The sequence below is a fragment of the Mobula birostris genome, chromosome 7 (assembly GCF_030028105.1).
Source record: "Mobula birostris isolate sMobBir1 chromosome 7, sMobBir1.hap1, whole genome shotgun sequence".
Taxonomy (NCBI): domain Eukaryota; kingdom Metazoa; phylum Chordata; class Chondrichthyes; order Myliobatiformes; family Myliobatidae; genus Mobula; species Mobula birostris.
In genome coordinates this window covers 113,558,552-113,578,675 of record NC_092376.1, presented here as the reverse complement: position 1 = coordinate 113,578,675, position 20,124 = coordinate 113,558,552, and the positions used below count along the sequence as shown (strand labels likewise).

The 20,124-nt window shown below is 37.7% G+C and overlaps 1 protein-coding gene across 2 annotated transcripts in view; it reads right to left on the bottom strand.

Annotated features, from left to right (window-relative positions):
• LOC140200380 (lysine-specific demethylase 3B-like) overlaps window positions 1-20,124 on the bottom strand; it is a 132,685-nt gene that overhangs the window by 93,255 nt on the left and 19,306 nt on the right. For both annotated transcript variants that reach the window (XM_072263634.1, XM_072263635.1), the window contains exons 2-6: window positions 12,653-12,820; window positions 12,237-12,350; window positions 6,093-6,195; window positions 2,907-3,031; window positions 1,983-2,114 (exon numbers count right to left, since the gene is read on the bottom strand). In XM_072263634.1, the coding sequence (XP_072119735.1) occupies window positions 1,983-2,114; window positions 2,907-3,031; window positions 6,093-6,195; window positions 12,237-12,350; window positions 12,653-12,820 (642 nt within the window). The remainder of the gene's footprint in view (window positions 1-1,982; window positions 2,115-2,906; window positions 3,032-6,092; window positions 6,196-12,236; window positions 12,351-12,652; window positions 12,821-20,124) is intronic.

Here is a 20,124-nt window from a genome sequence, read left to right as displayed (position 1 = left end):
TGATTATTCAAATATACAGTCAATATTTATGTTTTAACAGGTTATAGGTATTATATGTTAAATATGTTACAAGTATATATGAAAAATAAAAATATTTCTGAATAGGATACTTTATTTATAACATATATAATATTCTTCCAACCAGCAATGAAAAAGCACTTAATATTGTTACTTTGGGTATTTAGTAAGATCCTTGTGACTAATGCAGACTAGTGAGTTTCTGAATATCTTTAACCAAGGTACAACCAGATGATCAAAGATCACCTCTTTTCATAACACTGAGATGGCTTCATGCTTTTGATAGCAAGTGAACAGCTTGACTAAATCTACATTCAACCAAATAAGAGATGGAAATCCAATTAAAGACAACTCCCAGTGCTATGAAAACCTATTTTGAATATCACTAGTTATCCAGAAATTTTGCTTGCTGTGCTTGAAATCTGCTTGAGATGTTATATTACTCTGCAGCTCAGTAAGACATCCTTGCAATGTGGTGTCAACATCACTCACATTCACTCCAAATGGATCCACCACCCAATCTGGAATATGCATCTCCAGCAGGTCTCTAAACCGAAGTTCTATATCAGTGTGCCGTTGATTCAAATGATCAAGATAGACATCATCTTGCAATTATATTTTAAGAGTGACCAGTGAGTAGACTCGATATAACATTAGTAAAGTCAAAGAATTATTAGTATGATCTCATGTGAAAAAGCTTCAATATTAAATATACATGTAGAAATAAAACTAGCTTTTTTAGGCAGTTCTCAGATACATGTCACAAATATATTATAAAAATATGATTATTTATGCAAATCCTATGTGACAATAAAGAGCGTGTACTCACTGAGAAAAGCAAATTGAACTTACTTTCAATATATGACAAGTATCAGGGATCACCTGGAAGTTGTAGTGGCAGATAGTGATGCAATGGTAGACTACACATGCTCTTGCCTCTCTGCAGTTTAGCCATTTCTGACAGACAATCTACTGCAGTAACTGCAGCCTTCATGACACATTTTAAGTAAGTATTTTAATACACACAGGTCAGTGGAAGGCAAACAGAACGAGCCTCCTGCTGCATGCTCAGTGATTTGCCTTGCCGCGGACAACCCATCCAATCTTCAGCTTGTTTGAGATGCTCATAACTATTTTAATTAGAATACTACTGCACGGGCCATGCCAGGCTTTCCATATATTAATCCCCTTCTAATAAGGGTTTAGATAGGGAAAACCTGGCAACTTGCGACTGCCTTTCAGTTGGAATTACACATGGGTGGTTTCCTATTAACATGTAATTATCCATAATAAAATAATCATAATCACTAGCTGGTGGAGCACGTTGCAGGGTATTCTGGTGGGTCACACCCACCTGCTCACTATATAATCAGTGATTTGAAGGTGGAAGTGGAACGAGGCTCAGTGGGCCATCCAGCAGGGTGTGAATGGTGCTTTGTGAGTGGTCAAGCAGGAGCAGAGATAACCCCTCTTTCCACACGCAGACTAAGCTGGTCTGCTGCCTCAAATGCATCATCTAGCATATTTTATATTTTCCCATTCATTTCTTTCAGAGTTCCAATTAAATTTCATAAATTCATTTGCATTTTATGTATACATTTTATTAATATTTAATTGTAACGGTTAACTTATCAAGGCCTATTCAGAAACTCTTGAGGTCCCCAGTTTCTTGTTTTTTACTTGAGGCCCCTATGAAATTTGGCAGGGTCCCCTGGGGGGAGGAGGAGCTATGTGGCCCATGTTGAGTACCACTGTCCTAGCACAAAGCACCAATACATCCAGTGGGTGCAACAGTTTACATCCCAGGTAACTCGTTTGAAACAAAGACCTGGTGTGGGCTGGGAAACGAGAAAACTTCATGTGGTGGACTTATTACTTCCCTATGGTTAGGATAGATAGTACACGCACAGAACCAAGTCTTCACTTAAACTAACAGAAAAGGGAGCAACCTGCAAAACACTCACCATTGATAAATTGCTCTCACTTGTCCCAAAGTTTTTAGGCATTATCCCAGTTTCACCTTTCACTGACTGGAGTGTTTCATCCACAAGTGTAACGTAAATCCGCATAGGATCAATAGACTTTCTCAGCTGCTCCTGTTAGAAAAGGCATGTAGAAAAATGGAAGCAAATGTATAGAAGAGTTGTACTTCTCCCTCCTCCTAAATCATCCAATTTCTATCTATAATTTGATATACTTTTCCAGAATGACAAAGATGTTCAGGATCGGCTGGTGGCACAACGACATCAGCGCCGGAACTGGGAGCGGAGGTTCCCGGGTTCGAAACTAGTCGGGTCCACCCCCGAGTACGCTTTGCAACCGTGCCAGGTTGAGTGTCGAGATCGCAACTCGACCTCATAAAATAAAAGGAAAATACTGCGAAAATGTCTGTGTGAGGAGTGGCACATCACACAGCCTCTCTCTCGCTCCGTGCCTTGTAAAAAGCCATGAAAAAGACATCATCACGGACGTACGCACGGACATGCAGACGCGCACGCACGGACTCACATGCACATGCCAAAAAAACCACAGATGTTCAATATATCCTAGATTATGCCAGCTATATTTTACAATCATTTTATTTATTGATTCAGTGTTATCATTCATTTTCCTTTATCAACTTGCAGCCTTAAAAATGCATCCCTATAAAAATTTTTAACAAGGAAAATGAGGACAAAGATTTCTTTAGTGTTGACATCAATTACTTTATTCACACTTTCTTACAACAGATTCCCACAAGACTCAAAGTTGCTCGAAATAAAGGCACAACCTTCTCCAGCCAAAGAAATTGAATTGTCCTAAACAATACCAAAAAATCAAATCAATAGATTAGACATCAAAGGAAAAGCTAACAACAAATATGCAAGTTTAAAGTCAGCACATTATACCTGTTCTGTTGTAACTACTATGGTGCGTGAACTTGGGTCATGATGTGCAACAACTGCAAGGATCCACTCTTCTGTGGAATCTGGTTGGTAGATCTTCACCTTGTGCCCCTGCAAATTGTATGGACCTAACAGAAATAATAGTATACTAAAGTCAAAGTTACATAATTATAGAAGGCACAAAAACATTTCCATTAATCAAATTATACTAGAGCAGTAAATAAAAGGAAGCAAATGGCAACCACCTAAAATGTGTACTAAATCTTATCGCTAAGGAAAACTTTAGTTAATATTGCTGACTACTCTAATGTGGATTCTGAATTCAAGGTATTTTACTACTACCTACAGTACTGTGCAAAATTCTTCGGCACGTAAAAAAAAATTCGATAAAGCAGAGATATTTCAGAAATAATGAAAAGAGAAGTTTCTAAATATCAAAAAAAACATAAAGAGCAGTAAACAATAAAAAAAATCAAATCAATATTTAATGATGCAAGATGATCACCATCATTCTATGCTCACTGTTGTAAGAATTGATGACTTGAAGGTTAAAATGTCACATCTGGTACACCCTCACCTTTTAGTTTGGTTGTCCTTTACCCAGTTTGATTCCTTCTACAACCGTTTATGTTTCAGTTAATCAGTTTAGTTCATTCAATTCATGTCATTGATCACTAGCATTCAGTTTGTTATCTTTGTTTAATCATGCACTGGGCTATATACCTACAAAGTAATTAAGATTTTTATTTGAAAAGTGGGGTCTATTACTTAATATGTTAATTTCTTTACCAAATACAAAAACTTGTGTAACTTTTTTTTGGAAAATTAATGTTTGGAAATCTAAAATTTGCTCTTTTCTACCAACACACTAATGTAGATGACAAAAAAAATAAGCATCTGGAACAAAATTTATATTTAAAAAATCTAGGGTGCCTAACATTTTTGCACAGTACTGTATAAAATATCATTTATAAAACACTTCAGAGCAGGAAAAATTGTTACGTTAGAGGAATACAATGCCATTTATTTTGCTTCAGAGAATTCAGGAATGAGACACCTTGACACGAAGAAATCTGCAGATGCTGGAAATTCAAGCAAGACACACAAAAAATGCTGGTGGAACGCAGCAGGCCAGGCAGCATCTATAGGAAGAGGTACAGTCGACGTTTCGGGCCGGGACCCTTCGTCAGGACTAACTGAAAGACCAGGTTGGAGGAACAGGTGGAACTCAACTCTAGAAACTGAGTCAAGTAAAAAGAAACAGACCATGTCAACCATTAAGTACCTCAATATACCAATCGCATTTCACACCTTATGGTTGTAGCCCTCTGAATTTTCGTGTTCAAGTGCTCAATGAAGTTTTACTTAAAATGTTGTGAGAAAGTCAGCCTCTATAACCCACTCAGGCAATGTGTTCCAAATTCCAACCAACATCTGAGCAGAAAGGTTCTTCCTCAGATTCCCTCTATACCTCAACCCAATCCAACACCTCTGATTTCAGACACCTCATATAATGAAAAGCTTTCCACTATCTACTCTATGACCCTGTTAGTTTTATATTTGTCTATCAGGTACCTCTGCAGCCTCCTCTTTCCAAGGAAAGCACATCCAGTCTAAAAAGGTCTGTCCTCACAACCAAAATATTCCACCCCCGCAACATCTGGGTGAATCTCCTCTGCACTCTCTCCAGTGCAGTCATGTTCTTCCTATGAGGCAACCAGACTAATATCCAGAATCCCAGCTATGGTCTAACCAATGACTATAAATCACAATCAGACTTATTATCTGCAACCCATGTCATGAAATTTGCTGTTTTGCAGTACACAGTACAAACATTAAAAATTATTATAAACTGCTATAAATAATCAATTAATGCAAAAGAGGAAAAGGAACGTAGTGCTCATGGTCCATTCAGAAGTAAAGTTGTAACATAATTTCCCTGTGTATATATTATTTGCCCTGCCAATGTATTCTGTATCCTTTTGTTTTAATACCAAGTTATCCAGCTTTGCTGTTACATTGATTTGTACACTGAGGTTCCTGCATTCCTCAATACTTCTCAGGGACCTACCATTCATTGTGCATGTACTAATCTTATTAATCCTGCTAAAGTGGTTTACCTTGAACTCATCAGTTTTAAATTCCATATGTTTACCTTAATAAGTTATCAATAACATTCTGTAACACAAAACTAACTTCTTCACTATTAAATTACTTTCAAATAATCTGCAAACTTACAAACTATATATTCTATGTGCATGTACAAATCTTTAATGAAAATTACAGACAACAAAGGTGTACCAATCCCTGTGATGCACAAATGCTCAAAAGGCTTCCAATCACAAAAGCAACCTTCCACCATCATCCTTTCTATTACCAAGACAACTCTGAATCCAACTTGACAACTTGCCTTGAATCTCATGGGCACGAACTTTCTGGATCTGTCTCCCTGTGGGATGTTACTCAAGTCCACGTGGACCACAGAGACCACAATGATTTCTTGTTACCAATACATTTTGTTACCTTTTCATACAATTTGAATAAATTGTTCATACAGGATCTTCCTTAATAAAGTCACACCAACCATCCTCGATTAATCCCTATTTTTCCAAGTGTAGATTAAACCTGTCCCTCAGGATTTTTACCAATAGCTACCAGTGATTTCAGACTCAGAAGCCTGTAATTACCTCATTCTTACTGCCTTCTTGATTACAGGTTACAGCTATCCTTTCCAACTCTTAAACAATACGCCTTGCCATTCATATTTTCTTAGTCCCTTTGTCTATTATCCGTCTGTGTACAAAGTGATTTGAACTGCTTTCTATGTTCAAGCACAACTACAAGAACATATTTTTAATGCAAGTTAAATTGTATCAATGTTACTGGAAGAATAAAAGATTCATTATAGTACTTGTTGGGGAGGAGGTGGTTAAATCGAGATCCTGCCCAATGAGACCTTTTAAGTTAATTTACTACCCAAATTTTCAAAGTAAATGAACAATAAACATGTTGGTAATATATATGAATAAAATAACTGCATTTTAGCAAAGTGTATCAAAGTTAAAAGCAATAAAAATTTACATCTCACATTTTTTTCAAAGAATCAGAAATTTGTTTCCAATACGAAGATTTTTTATAAAATAAATAACCTTTATAAGTTAGAATACTTATATCATTTGCCCACAATACCTCTTATGATTTCTTGAATTTTTTTCTCTTTTATCCAAGATTTCATTGCTTCCTGGAGCTTTGGATTATCCTGAACAACGGGATGCTGGCTGTCAGCATCTTCCTTCAAAAACAAATATAAATATTACAGGTGAGGTGAGGGATGAAGTGAACAGACGTCTTGAAATAAGGTTGAAGAGACCATATCTATTGAAAACCACTATTCCGTATTCTGCATGTTGGCAGATGTATATTTAAATGAGCACAACACTGCTGCTGCTCTTTTATAAACACAAGATTCTGCAGATATTGAAAATACAGAATAAAACATACAAAATGCTGGAGGAACTCAGGTTAGTGTTGGATCTGACTGTTTAATTATTTTCTTTGCAGTCTAATATTTAATTATCTGCTTGTATTTTAAGTAGTTCTTATATGCATATAACAGTTTAATATGCCTCCAGTGACTATATAAAGTATAATTCTGGAAAACTCAGGAAGCTTCTTTGTTCTCCATTATTTGAATAATTGTTTTCTCACTGGTTAACTTGGTATTGGAGTATTTGAATAATTTGAACAGGAGAGTGACACACACACCAGGGGAGGATTATCATCCAGGGGATGGTAAGAGAAGATGTGTAGTCACCTGGCCTCTGCAAGGTAGGTATCAGTCCACCAGACTATTAAAGACACCACAGGCTTAGATTTCCACTCATTACCATTTGTTGTTCAATGGAAAACAACAGTAACTCCTCAAAACTGATAATTCACCATCTCCCACATCACTGCTCAAGATATCAAACTATTTCTGTAACGATATCAATCTGCATATAATTCCCACAGCCTGGAACATTAAATTCTGACTTGAAACGTTATGTTTTAACTATGAATTGAGCAAAAGACAACTAGATGAACATTCTGACAAATATTTCTTTTTCAGCAAACTACCCTAAGCACCTTGTCTCACTACTAATCTGTTGACCTCTTACTCTGCCACTGAGTGCAAAGAAAATTGCTTGAGCATCTATTTATTTCTAGGTTCATTGCAATCCCAAAGACTTCACCCATGATGTATCACTTGTCTGGTGATTTGGAACTTGTGCTTATCAGAAGAGATAACATATTAACCCTTGGCTTGCAGACACAGTCATTATATTAAAGAACCTCATCTTCCTTCTTGTTCTATTCTGTGCTACCCACAGTTCTCATTTTTAACTTTAGGCCTAATTTAAAGGCTGGAAATACTTAATCTTCTTTCCCCCCCAGTTTTTAAAGTACTATTTCTCAAAAAGATTTCTATAAGTTTTCAGTTACTTTTTCCTATTCCTTTCCTGCTGCTTCATTTAAGAATCAAATTTGCATTTTCTGTTTCCTGCACCATTTTTAATACCCATTTCCCCAACAGGGAATTTCACTTGTTCAGTTATCAAGGGTGAAACCTAGCTTTTCTATTTATTTCAGACATGAAATTTACTTCTGGCTCTTTTATTCTTCAGTTTCAATTTTAATAGTATTAATATAATGGAAATTTGCAAAATAATTGTCGAGCACCATTTTCAAAGTTAAAAGAGAGGCAAGTTATACTGCAGAAGAAAGGAGCACTGCACACTGATGAACTTCTGTATCTGAAGAAGCAGAAGCTTTCTCTGAAACGACACATTAATTCAGCTGTGTTGACAGCATCTTTATGCTATTATAGCTTGGGGAGTTGGAGTTTGGAGTCTGTACATCTTTCCCGTGGAATGCGTGGGTTTCCTCTAAGTGCCCCGGTTTCCTCTCATAGCCCAAAGACATACAGGATAGTAAGTTAATTGGTCATTGTAAATTATCCAGTGATTACATTAGGGTCAAATCAGCGATTATCAGGGGTTGCTATGCAATGCCGCTTGAACAGCCAGAACGGCATATTCCGCACTGTATCTCTAATAAATAAAAACTCCAACTGATGTGTCATAAACACAAGCATGCTGGGCAATTTTCACTGACTGTTCCTCCATTCCCATAGTTCTAAGCTCTCATCTGAACTTCAATTTCGTTTCATGCAAGGGACACAATGTCAAAAACCAAGTATTTCTCCTCTAATAAAACGCACTGAAAACTGGACATGTTAAAACATATTCCATCCAAACATGGAGAAAGAACTGAATTGTACTCACAAAAGTTGCCCTGTCAGTTTTGTTTCAGGTAGGCATATTAGTACAGGTTGAGTATATCATATCAGAAACACTTGGGGCCAGAAGAATTCCGTATTTTTCTGTATTTTGGAATATTTTATGAGATAGCTTGGGATCACTATAATTTCTGACTCCGAATTTACATGCCAAGCAGTCTTTATCTTACACTTGTTCATCACACATATGTACTGATGCAGTCGTTCAGCACATTAAGATTTTCATCAGCCACGATCTAGGCAAACTCAATGAACTTCTGTGCTGCTTCTCAGCAGATATGTTATCAGCTCAAATCCTGAAAAATTTGATGCTGTGGCTTTTCTTAAATTTCTGCAATCACCCTGCTGAATATTCACAATTACCTTCAATTTTCAGTTCACCATGGTAGATCTTCATTTGTTCCATGATCAGCATACCATTAAGTGGCATATGTTCACTCTAATGCCAATAAATCCACTCTTTCAATATATGATCAAAATCTTCATTCTTGCCTCATGCAGTTTTCTATTTTTCATTAATTTTTGCTCATTACATATGTGAGGTCACTTCTCAGATCTGTCTGTGGTGTACAGAGACCTGTACATCGACTGGGAGCCTTCCCAGTGTCTTCTGGAATTTTCCATTTGTGATGTGTCAGTGCTTAAAGTAATTTTGGATTTCAGAGCTTTTCAGATTTTGGAATTTCGGGTAAGGGGTACTCAACCTGTGCTTCAACAGGCAAATTACTATGAAGTCAAAGTTTAAATAAACATGGGAAATCATAAATAAATGTGAGAAATCATCACAAAAAACAAGCTCATTTTCTAATATGTAGAATGCAATTCTAAATAAAATAAAATTTTCATGAACACCTGTAAACAAGAAACACCAAAATTTACAAAGTTTGTTTACATACAGTGCTTCGTAAAAGTATTCAGCCCCCAACCTTCTGTTCACGTAAATGAGTATTACAATGACGGATTTTAATCAACTTAATTAATTGATCATTTTTATTTGTGAATCACATGCTCCTTCCCCCCCCAAAGAGAGGGAAAATTGTAAAGCATGAAAAACTAAAAATTCAAAATCTGAAATGTCAGTAGTTCAAAAGTAATCACCCCCTTTTGCTCAGTACTTTCTTAAATCATCTCTTGCAGCTATTACAACCAGTAGTCTTTTTCGGTAAGTCTCTATTTACTTTGCCCAACATGATGGAGCAAGGTTTGCCCATTCCTCCTTGCAAAATTACTCAAGCTGTGCAAGGTTAGTTGGGGAGCCGGGGTGGACAGCAAACTTGAGGTCTTGCCAGAGATGTTTGATTGGGTTAAGGTCAGGACTCTGACTGGGCCACAAAGGGCATCAATTTTCTTCATTTGAAGCCACTCTATGGTTACTCTGACAGTGTGCTTTTGGTAGTTGTCTTGCTGAAAGACAAACTTCTTCCCCAGTTTAAGATTTCTGGCAGAGGGTAGCAATTTTTTTATCCAGGATCTCTCTGTATTTAGCAGCATTCATTTTCCCATCAATCCTGACTAGATTTCCAGTCCCTGCTGCTGAAAAGCATCCCAATAGCATGATACTACCTCCATCATACTTTACAGTAGGGATGGTGTAACCTGGCTGAATTTAGATTTACATTACACGGACCACTTAAGAGTTGAGGCCAGAAAGTACCACTTTAGTCTCATCCAACTACAAGACTGCCTTCCACATCATTAAAGTATCATCTAAGACAGCGGTCCCCAACCACCGGGCTGTGGACCGGTACTGAGTTGCAAAGCATGTGCTACCGGGCCACGAGGAAACAATATGATTTGGCGATATGAGTCAGCTGCACCTTTCCTCATTCCCTGTCACGCACTGTTGAGCTTGAACGCACGCGAAGTCATTACACACGCGTCATCCATGTCAGTGCAGGAAGGAGGTCAACTCAAGCTTGCAAATGACGGCGGGCTGAAAAGTAAGTTTGACATAACATCTCTGCCGGCATTCTGGATCAAAGTCAAGGCTAAATATCCTGAGACAGCCACAAAAGCACTGAAAACATTGCTTCAATTTCCAATGCATCTCTGTAACAAAAACAACGAAAACTAAATTGTGGAATAGACTGGACATAAGGAACCCCGTTCGAGTATCGCTGTCTCCCATCACCCCTCGATGGCACCGTCTTGTTGCAGGGAACAAGTATTCAGCCCGGGGCTCCCACTGATTCAGCGATATTGGTGTGTTGCAATGACTTTATATGTTCATACGGGGAAAATATTTGCTGTGTGTTTAATATCCAAACGTTACTTATAATGTTATGATGCTATTGACTTATAAGTGACTTATATAACCATAGATAACCATATAACAATTACAGCACAGAAACAGGCCATCTCTGCCCTTCTAGTCCGTGCCGAACGCTACTCTCACCTAGTCCCACCGACCTGCACTCAGCCCACAACCCTCCATTCCTTTCTTGTTCATATACCTATCCAACTTTTCTTTAAATGATAACATTGAAACTGCCTCTACCACATCTACTGGAAGTTTGTTCAACACTTACTTCAAGCTCCCCTGTCCTCCCATGATAATTGACTTATCACTATATTCATGCCAGGAAAATATGCGCTGTGTGTTTAATATTAAATTCGTTAGATAAACCCTTTTAGAAACAAAATTGAGTGTATTAGCCACTTATCACCTATATTCTGGTCATGATTAACACCCCCCCACCCGGCAAACAGAATCGCCAAAAACGATTTGTAGAAAAAAAAATCAGTACGTACACGCATGTGCAAGTCATGCATGCGCACTGGTGCCCGCACAAGGATTCATGGTCATTGTAGTTTCTCTTGGGGTAAAGAATGTATTTGACTGCTACTCTTGTCCATTGGCAACCCTCCCCTGGTAGGCTGGTCTGCAAGAATATTGTCAATAATAAACCGGTCTGCGTTGCAAAAAAGGTTGGGGACCCCTGATCTAAGAGACGCTTTGCAAAGTCTTTATGGGCAAGGATATGCGCTTTTTTTAAAGCCAGGGCTTTTTCCTTGCCACTCTTCCATAAATACCCTTTTTGTGCAAGCCCTGAGAGATTGTGGAGCCATGAACTTCATCTACAGTTGCAGTCACCGACTTCTGCAGCTCACTCAAAGTGATTGTTGGCATTACGAAGCGCCATTCTTCTTCAGTGACTAAGTTCAGGGGGTGCCCTGACCTAGGCAGTGTGGCTGTGGTTTCATATTTTTCCACGATGGACTACACTGAGCTCCAGGTATGTTCAGTACCTTTGAGATGGTCTTGTACCTTAACCCAGATTTGTACTTCTCTATTATCATTTTCCGTCGTTGTAACAGTCATCTACGGGAACAAAAGGTTGGGGGCTGAATACTTTTACAAAGCACTGTACGTAAACATACAGTGTTTGAATGTTGTTTTGTCTTCGTTTTGGTTTTGTCTGTTGAAAATTTACCATGCTGTTGGATCTTACGGGGGGGGGGGGGCGGGAGGGAGGTTATTTATTCAGGTGATCCTCCAATATTCTACATCAACAAATTAGTGAGTTGGTATGGTAATATACAGTGTTGCACCCGAGGAATATAAGCGTAGTAATAACAAAGGGAATGAATGGTTTTTCAGCTTCACAAGTCTGGTTTTAATTTTTAGTTAATTGTTGACAGGTTTAGAAATTTTTCTTTTGATTTGTCATGAAGCACAATGCTCAAAAATTCCTATTTTATATTTTAAATTTAGAAACTAAGAGTGAAATGTGAAAGTAGTTGTGAAGGTACTTTTTCAAGGCACTGTATCATTAAAAGACAAGACTATGACTTATAAATCTATTATAGTGGATGGAGAATTATTAAGAGTTACAACATTCAGAATATAAAGTCCTCGACTAAAAAAACCTTTGCCATAAAAAGGTTTTCATTAGTTCAAGTCACGGAATTATGATTAAAGGTTCTAATGCCTTTACAGAACTGGACTAAACTTAGAGAGCTTGATCATTCTAAGAAAATACTAAAATAATTACCTTAAATAAACGAAGGGCAGCACCATCTGTTGCAAAATTCTTTACCCTGTCACCAAAGAATTCAACTGGAACAATGGAGCCCAACCCTATTTTATCTACCAGTGCCTTATAGGTCTGCAAATACAAAACAAAGTGAATTAATCAGACAACAAATGGATAATGCAGTGATTGCAGAATGATCTAACAGATACACTGTTGTAATGTGATTTGCTTTCATTTACAATCAAAGATAGCAAGAGAGATTCAAAGAACATGCAAACAAATCAAAGGTAACTGCAAATTGGTAGCCTTCACTCCTATGCACTAGAATAAAATAAGTAAGAAACTGAATTTAACCAACACATCAGTCAAATGTTGTAGAGAACATCAAACATTAGAACGTTACTCAAAAATGTAGGAAGAATTAATTTTCCTACCAATGCAGGCCACTGGTTAGCATTAATCCTTCCTCCCTGTAGGACTATCGGTTCCTTCCTAGGGGCCCACACCACAGTGTGCTCCACAAGGAAAACAAGGATATCTTCAGCATAAACCTTCACCCAGGCTTGCTTCTTCCACCGTGAATCATCAAATTCAACATACACCTGCAAAACAAAGTAACTTATAGACTACAACCCAAATTTCATTTTGATGTCAATCATAATTAGATTTGCTAAGTGTAAATTCTGACAAGTAATTTTCACACAAAGCATTCACACTATAATTAACAGTGAAAAATAAGGGCAGAAGGCAAATGTAAATGTTGGAAATGTAGGCAGATATTTATGGAACAATTGTCAAGTCAAGAAAGATAAATTAATAGTTTGAGTGAACTATGAATCAGAAGGAAAGACTGTACAATAAACAAGCCTCTTGACAGCAAGGATAAATCAAGAAACTGATACAGAAACAATGACCAAAAAATTCAAGTATAAAAACAGTTAAAAAGCCAATTCTGCATTTAAAGCTATCGATACATACACAGCTTTTGTTTCAACTTCATGAGTAACTTAATTACAACTTAAATCAATTTTATATAAGTAATTTTGAATAACATCACAAGGCACCACACAAAGGCAGGGTCAGGAAAAGAAAGTTTCTTAAACTTCTAAAATCAAGAACCACAGCAGCAACATGCTTAAAATACATAAATAAATTTTAACAGATGCAATTCTTACTCAAAGAAACACAACTGAATGCCATGTGATTTTCTTTTCCAGTTGTAACGAGTCCAAAGGTTGGTGAAAACTTCTGAGATATGGAACAAATGTAACTCCATTAAAATAATGGAAAATGTTAAATGAGATCTTGAATTGCAGGGTTTACAGATATCACTACTGGGTTTCCTTGCACAATACTACAAAGAAAATGGAAAATTTTAGTGTTACGTGCTCCACTGACTTATTTCAAGTTCCTGCAACGTCTTCGCCCCCTGAACTGTGATACCTTCAAGGGGCTACAAACAATTTTCCAGCTACAAGAGATTTTCATTGATGGGAGAGAAAGACAGTAAAAAAAAGTGCATAAAAGACATGCCTCCTGCATGCAAATGAAATGCAGGTGACGTCCAGGTGTTCCTGGTAAGAGAATATCGGGGAAATGTTTGTAAAGAAACAAGTCCATTCTATGGATGCTTGTACTTTAGAGATACCTGCAGTTTTGGTGAACACCTATATCCACTTTATATGTCATCCTGCCTTTCGATTTAAAGTTTGATAAATTTCTTCAGTGCAGTCTGGATTCACATCCCTAATACAGCCACAAGCATGAAATTTAGGTGTGGCAGTATCATGATCCCAAAGTTAACATAATTGTGACCCTATTCTCCATGAGCAAAGTAGGAAGACACATGCATGGCTGTAACTAAGGTTACAGAAAACAAAATATGGTCTGCATGCTTAAATAGCACAGTTTCCACAGAAATATGGTTAATAAGACCATAACATATAGGAGCAGAATTAGGCCATCTGGCCCATCAAGCCTGCTCCGCCATTCAATTATGGCTGATCCTTTTTTCTATCTCCTCCTCAACCCCAGTTTCTGGCCTTAATCAAATCCAATTTTACCAAATGATGTCTTCATTTTCAGAATCAGAATCAAGTTTATTATCACCAGCATGTGTCCTGAAATTTGTTAACTTAATGGTAGCAATTCAATGCAATACATAATATAGAAGGAAAAAAAAGTAAAAATAAGTAAATCAATTACAGTATATTTATACTGAATAGATTAAAAAATGAGGTAGTGTTCATGGGTTCAATGTCCATTTGGGAATCGGTTGGCAGAGAGGACGAAACTGTTCCTGAATCACTGAGTGTGTGCCTTCAGGCTTCTGTTACTCCTACCTGATGGTAACAATGAGAAAAGGGCATGCCCTGGGCTGGGGGTCCTTAACAATGGACGCTGCCTTTCTGAGAAACCGCTCCTTGAAGATGTCCTGGGTACTACCCAAGGTAAAGCTGACTCAATTTACAACTCTCTACAGCTTCTTTCGGTATTGTGCAGTAGCCCACCCCATCCCCCCCAACAGTAATGCAGCCAGAATGTTCTCATGGTACATCTATAGAAGTTTTTGAGTGTTTCTGTTGACATACCAAATCTCTTCAAACTCCTAATGAAGTATAGTCGCTGTCTTGCCTTCTTTATAGCTGCATCGATATGCTGGGACCAGGTTAGGTCCTCAGAGATCTTGACACCCAGGAACTTGAAACTACTCACTCTCTCTACTCCTGATCCCTCTATGAAGATTGGTACGTGTTCCTTCATCTTACCCTTCCTGAAGTCCACAATCAGCTCTTTCGTCTTACTGACGTTGAGTGCCAGGTTGTTGCTGCAGCACCATTCCACTAGTTGGCATATCTCACTCCTGTACACCCTCTCATCTCCATCTGAGATTCTAACAACAATGGTTGTATCATCAGCAAATTTATGGATGTTACTTGAGCTATGTCTAGCCACACAGTCATGGGTATAGAGAGAGTAGAGCAGTGGGCTAAGCACACCCCCAAGGTGCACCAGTGTTGATAGTCAGCGAGGAGGAGGAGATATTATCACCAATCTGTACGGATTGTGGTCTTCAGTTAGGAAGTCGAGGATCTGATTACAGAGGAGTGTACAGAGGCCCAGGTTCTGTAACTTATCAATCAGGATGGTGTTAAATGATGAGCTATCGTTGATGAACAGCATCCTGACATAGGTCTAAAGCCATGTGAGGAGCCATTGAGATTGCATCTGCCATTGACAAACTGCGGCGATAGGCGAATTGTGGTGGGTCCAAGTCCTTGCTGAGGCAGGTGTCCAGTCTAGTCATGACCAACTTCTCAGATCAGCGAATTTGTAAATCTCACTGGAACTAGGTGTGCTTTGTATCACTGTAGGCATTAGTTAAGGGAGGCTCATGCAATGCAAAACTTGCAAGAACGAACAAATCTTGCCATAAGGTTATAGGTTAAAATCCCTATCATGAACTAAGACACCTGACAAAGGGTCTCGGCCTGAAATGTCGACTGCACTTCTTCCTAGAGATGCTGCCTGGCCTGCTGCGTTCACCAGCAACTTTTGTGTGCGTTGCTTGAATTTCCAGCATCTGCAGAATTCCTGTTGTTTAAGACACCTAAAGTGTGTTAAATTGTTTTACTCAGGAGAGCGCCATTTTTCAAGGATGGTACTTTGCTCTCACAATGGTAGTTTAAAAAATGTTTGATCAGGGATGCAAGTAAGGAGACTTTATTTAACAGCTCTTCATATTTTAACCGATAGTTACTGAAGTGTAAGACTGGGGTTATGTATTGATAGGGGTGGCAAACATCTTTCCCTAAAGGTCATGAAAAAAACTAACTGGGTTTGAAAATGAAGAATTGTATGCCAAGTACAATTATGTTAGCTGTACTCTTCATAGGAAATTCCTTGATGCATCATAGTTAACACCCAAAAATGTTCAGAGTATCTTGCATACATGAACACAAATATGTGTAAAATATCTACTAAATTAACACCCAACACTAAGAACTGATTGAAAAAGAAAATAAATTTATATAGCACCCCAAAGTGCAGAACACTTGGAAAACTATGCTGAGAAAATAATCTCAGGAATGTCTACGTCTCTATGTCCAGAGGGAGGTAAACTCAGTCTCTTTATTCATCCATGAAAATCAGCATTGAACAATTGCTTCGACAGAATGTCCGATCCAAGAAACTGTGTGTTCTCAGCAGCCTGATCACTAAAGTTTCATGTCACTGGCCTTCATAATTATTACTCAAATTATTGAATCAGTCCTTGAACCAGTTTGCAGCATAACTTCACACAAAGTGTCTCCTTTGCCAAAGCAACTCAGCTGTAAACCAATTCAGAAACAGTGCCAACATCTCTAGTGTTTTCTATAAACCACTTCACTTCCTCTAAGGAAAACAGTACAGCATTACAACTTCATTGAATCTACAGGGAGTCTTTAACATTTTTACATGATTTTTGTAAAGGAATTAAAGATTACACTGATTAACCCAGTTATTTCTTATATGACAGAACTCATCTTTGTAAAAATATATCAATATGGCTGTCCAAACCTGACAGATTCAGCTTCTGCAACAATCATTCTGCACACAGAAAAAAACTAAAGACCTGATTAAAATTAACACTGAAAGGTTTTCAGTGGCCTTGACCAAGCTACTGATTGTACACCAATCTGAAAGCTTTTACCAGAGCAAACACATCACAGTAAAAGCAAACTTAAAAACTTCTCAGATTTGCAATGACCCATTAGAAATGTACTGTCATAAGGTACTTTTGACAAGAATCAGCAGAAATATTATTCAAAACATCTATTACAGAGGTAACAGAGACCAAATTTTAGCTATTTGGAGTACTTCCAACACCCCTCCCATCTCCAACATCATTTTGGAATCTGGGGGAAAATGAAGACTTTTTTCGTATACACTCATGTAATGTCATGATACTAAATATATACTTGCATGAAGATGATGCCTACACAGACACACATGTTAAAGTAAATCTTTAATAGTATCTTTGCTGCCTTCTCTGACAGCAAGTAATTATAAATATAATGTCTAAAGAATATCAGTCTGCATAGCAGATCTACCCTGATGCAAACCCAACAGGAGCAAGGCAATGTTATTGGAACTATGGAATACATGACTCCAAATATCCATTTCATTATAGCAAAATAAAGCTGCTTCTCATATAAACATTACAGCACTAACTATTATTTGGGAACATCAGCCTAAACACAAGAATCTCTGACAAGCCAGTTCTCTCTACAAATCAAGTACATAAAGTGACTGGATGAATAAAATTCACACATGGCTAACTCATCTGCTTATATTTGACATTACACTCAAGATTAAATGCAAAACATTAATGGTAAATACATGACTGCAATATTCAACCAGGAACAGCTGAAACAAACTTCATAGAAAATTAACATGTCCATGAAATTTTAGACATTGCTTACCACCCACCCCCGCCCCCCAACTAAAAGCACCAACAAACTACAAAATCACTTGGAGTAAGTGCAGAAGTTGTATAAAAATGCCTCTCGCTAAAAGTAACACGAGCCTGCCTGCACATCATGATTACATGTTTGTTGAGAGATTCATATTCAATATAAATCAGAATAATCACAATACGCTTACTGGTTAGGATAGCTATTTATTGTCTTTGATTAATGAAGGCTCATTACATGCACATGACTCCCCCACTCCTATTCAATTTCTCATTCCACCTTCACTGTAAGGTCAGAAACTAAAGCAGTAACTTCAAAATACACCAAAATACATTAAAGCAGCTGAGCACATGGTCAAAGAACACAAGGAAATAGAGTGGCAGCCACCTGGTTCAAATCTGCCCCTGCCATTCAACATCAGATCTATGTTGACCTCAATTTCACTACTGTTCCACTTTCCCATAACCATCAATACCCTACTATTTCAAACATTTATCAAGCTTTGTCTTAAACATATTCAGTGATCCAGCCTCCATGGTTGAGATGAAGAATTTCAGAGATTCACTTCCACCTGAGAAAATGCTTTTTCCTCCAGTGGTAACAAAGCCACTAGTTTTGATACCCCACAACTCCACCTTCCTCTCCATCACAAAACTATCCAGCTCCACCTCAAAAATGTTCCTTCCTTCAGTTCACCAATCAATTGTACACATTTTTCACCTTACCCTGAATTATCACTTTTCTTACATCAGTAGCCAGAGCACTTTAGTTCATCCAGAAATATTATGAAGGGTAAACGCCCACAGTAGATTTTCTTCCAGGAATAGTTAAATGTGATTTTACAAATTCCTTCTTTCATGTAACACACAAATTAACAATTAAAAGGAATGGTAATTTTCAAATTTTCCCAAGGCATTCAGAAGATTTATTTTTAGATTCCAAGAAGAGTGTTTTAGACTGAAAAGATCTTCGGTCAAGTACAGAATTTCTCTGTACCCTAATGAACAGATTTCTATTTTTACCATCATAATTTTCACTTTTCTCCAAAGGCACGGATGGCAATAAGGACTAAACGGTGCCATATTTTTTCTTGAGCTTTGTCTCCAGCTTTCATAATTCCAAGTTCAGTGCATCCGTTTCTATTTTTATGAATGATAGAGGTTTTTTTTGTTGATCTTTAGATCATTCCACATGTGGTTTCCAATATCATTATTGCTCTGGGGCACTTGCATCAAGCATGCAAGCTTGTTTTCCCTTCAGGATTAATTTAATGATTGGTTGCAACTATGCTCTGATTTTTCACCTCACTAGCAATGTAATGCTAGCATCAAGCTTGTCAAAGGATTTGTCAGAATGTCATGCTCTTCATACACCTGGAACACAGGGTTTTCAAATTTATTTCTCTTTTACTAGATTTTATATTCTGATAAAACAAAACACATGAACAACCCTATTACTGCTGCCTTGCAGTACAAAGACTACAAAAAGAATAGGCAAAAGAATAGAATGTTTAAAATTGTTCAAGTAATGAAAATAGACATGGAAAATGAAATAAGCTTCCAAGGTGCAAAATTTCTAACATTGAGACACTATCAAATTCTTCTACTGGTATCCATGGGGAGATGCTCACCCTGTTCCTTTCTTTACTTCAGAAGATGAATCCACTGTGAAGTTCAAATCTCTGATATTCTGTTGGGAAGATACAGCTTTTGTACATCCAAGGTGCTAAAGGGAAAACATTTTCAGGATTCCTGCAGTAACTTTCTTTAAGAAAATGCTCTGGTAAAAACTTGCAGCCAAAACTTGATTTGATGTTTTACAGTATAAACTAAGGGAATTTGACCTCCTAACATCATACTTAAATACCATTCTTATGTTCATTTTTCCTCGCAGAAATTTAGTTACCATTTCTATTTCACCTAAAAGGCAAGCTACTACACCAAAAGATCAGCTACCACCCAAAAGAAATCATTTCGGTAATTACATAATAATGTTGGGCCAAACATCCTTACCTGAAGTTCACCGCATAAAGGAACAATTACTTATTTTAACCACGTTTTATTTTCTTAATGAGCTAGCAGCAGTTGAACCTAACTAAAATCATATTGTACCAAAGATTAATTTGAGGCCTGCAGCTTTGAAGTTGTCTGTCATCATAATGCCTGAGTGAACTGCACCTCTTTTGCATTGTAAGGTAAAAACGATCATCTCAACCTTCAATGCAAACACCATACGCCTCTTGCCTCGATGCACAGAGTTGGCATCACAGGCAAGCAGATACGAGATCTCCATCCTGGGGATCCAAGAACACCATCATGTACACCCTGACAAAGAGATAAGGTTCACAGAGGTAGAGGGGATGCACCTCATCACCTTGTCTGCATAGAGAGAGCCGACGACGATGTCAGCACAAGGTGGAGTAGGGCTGATGTTGAACCGCAAGGTGAAGG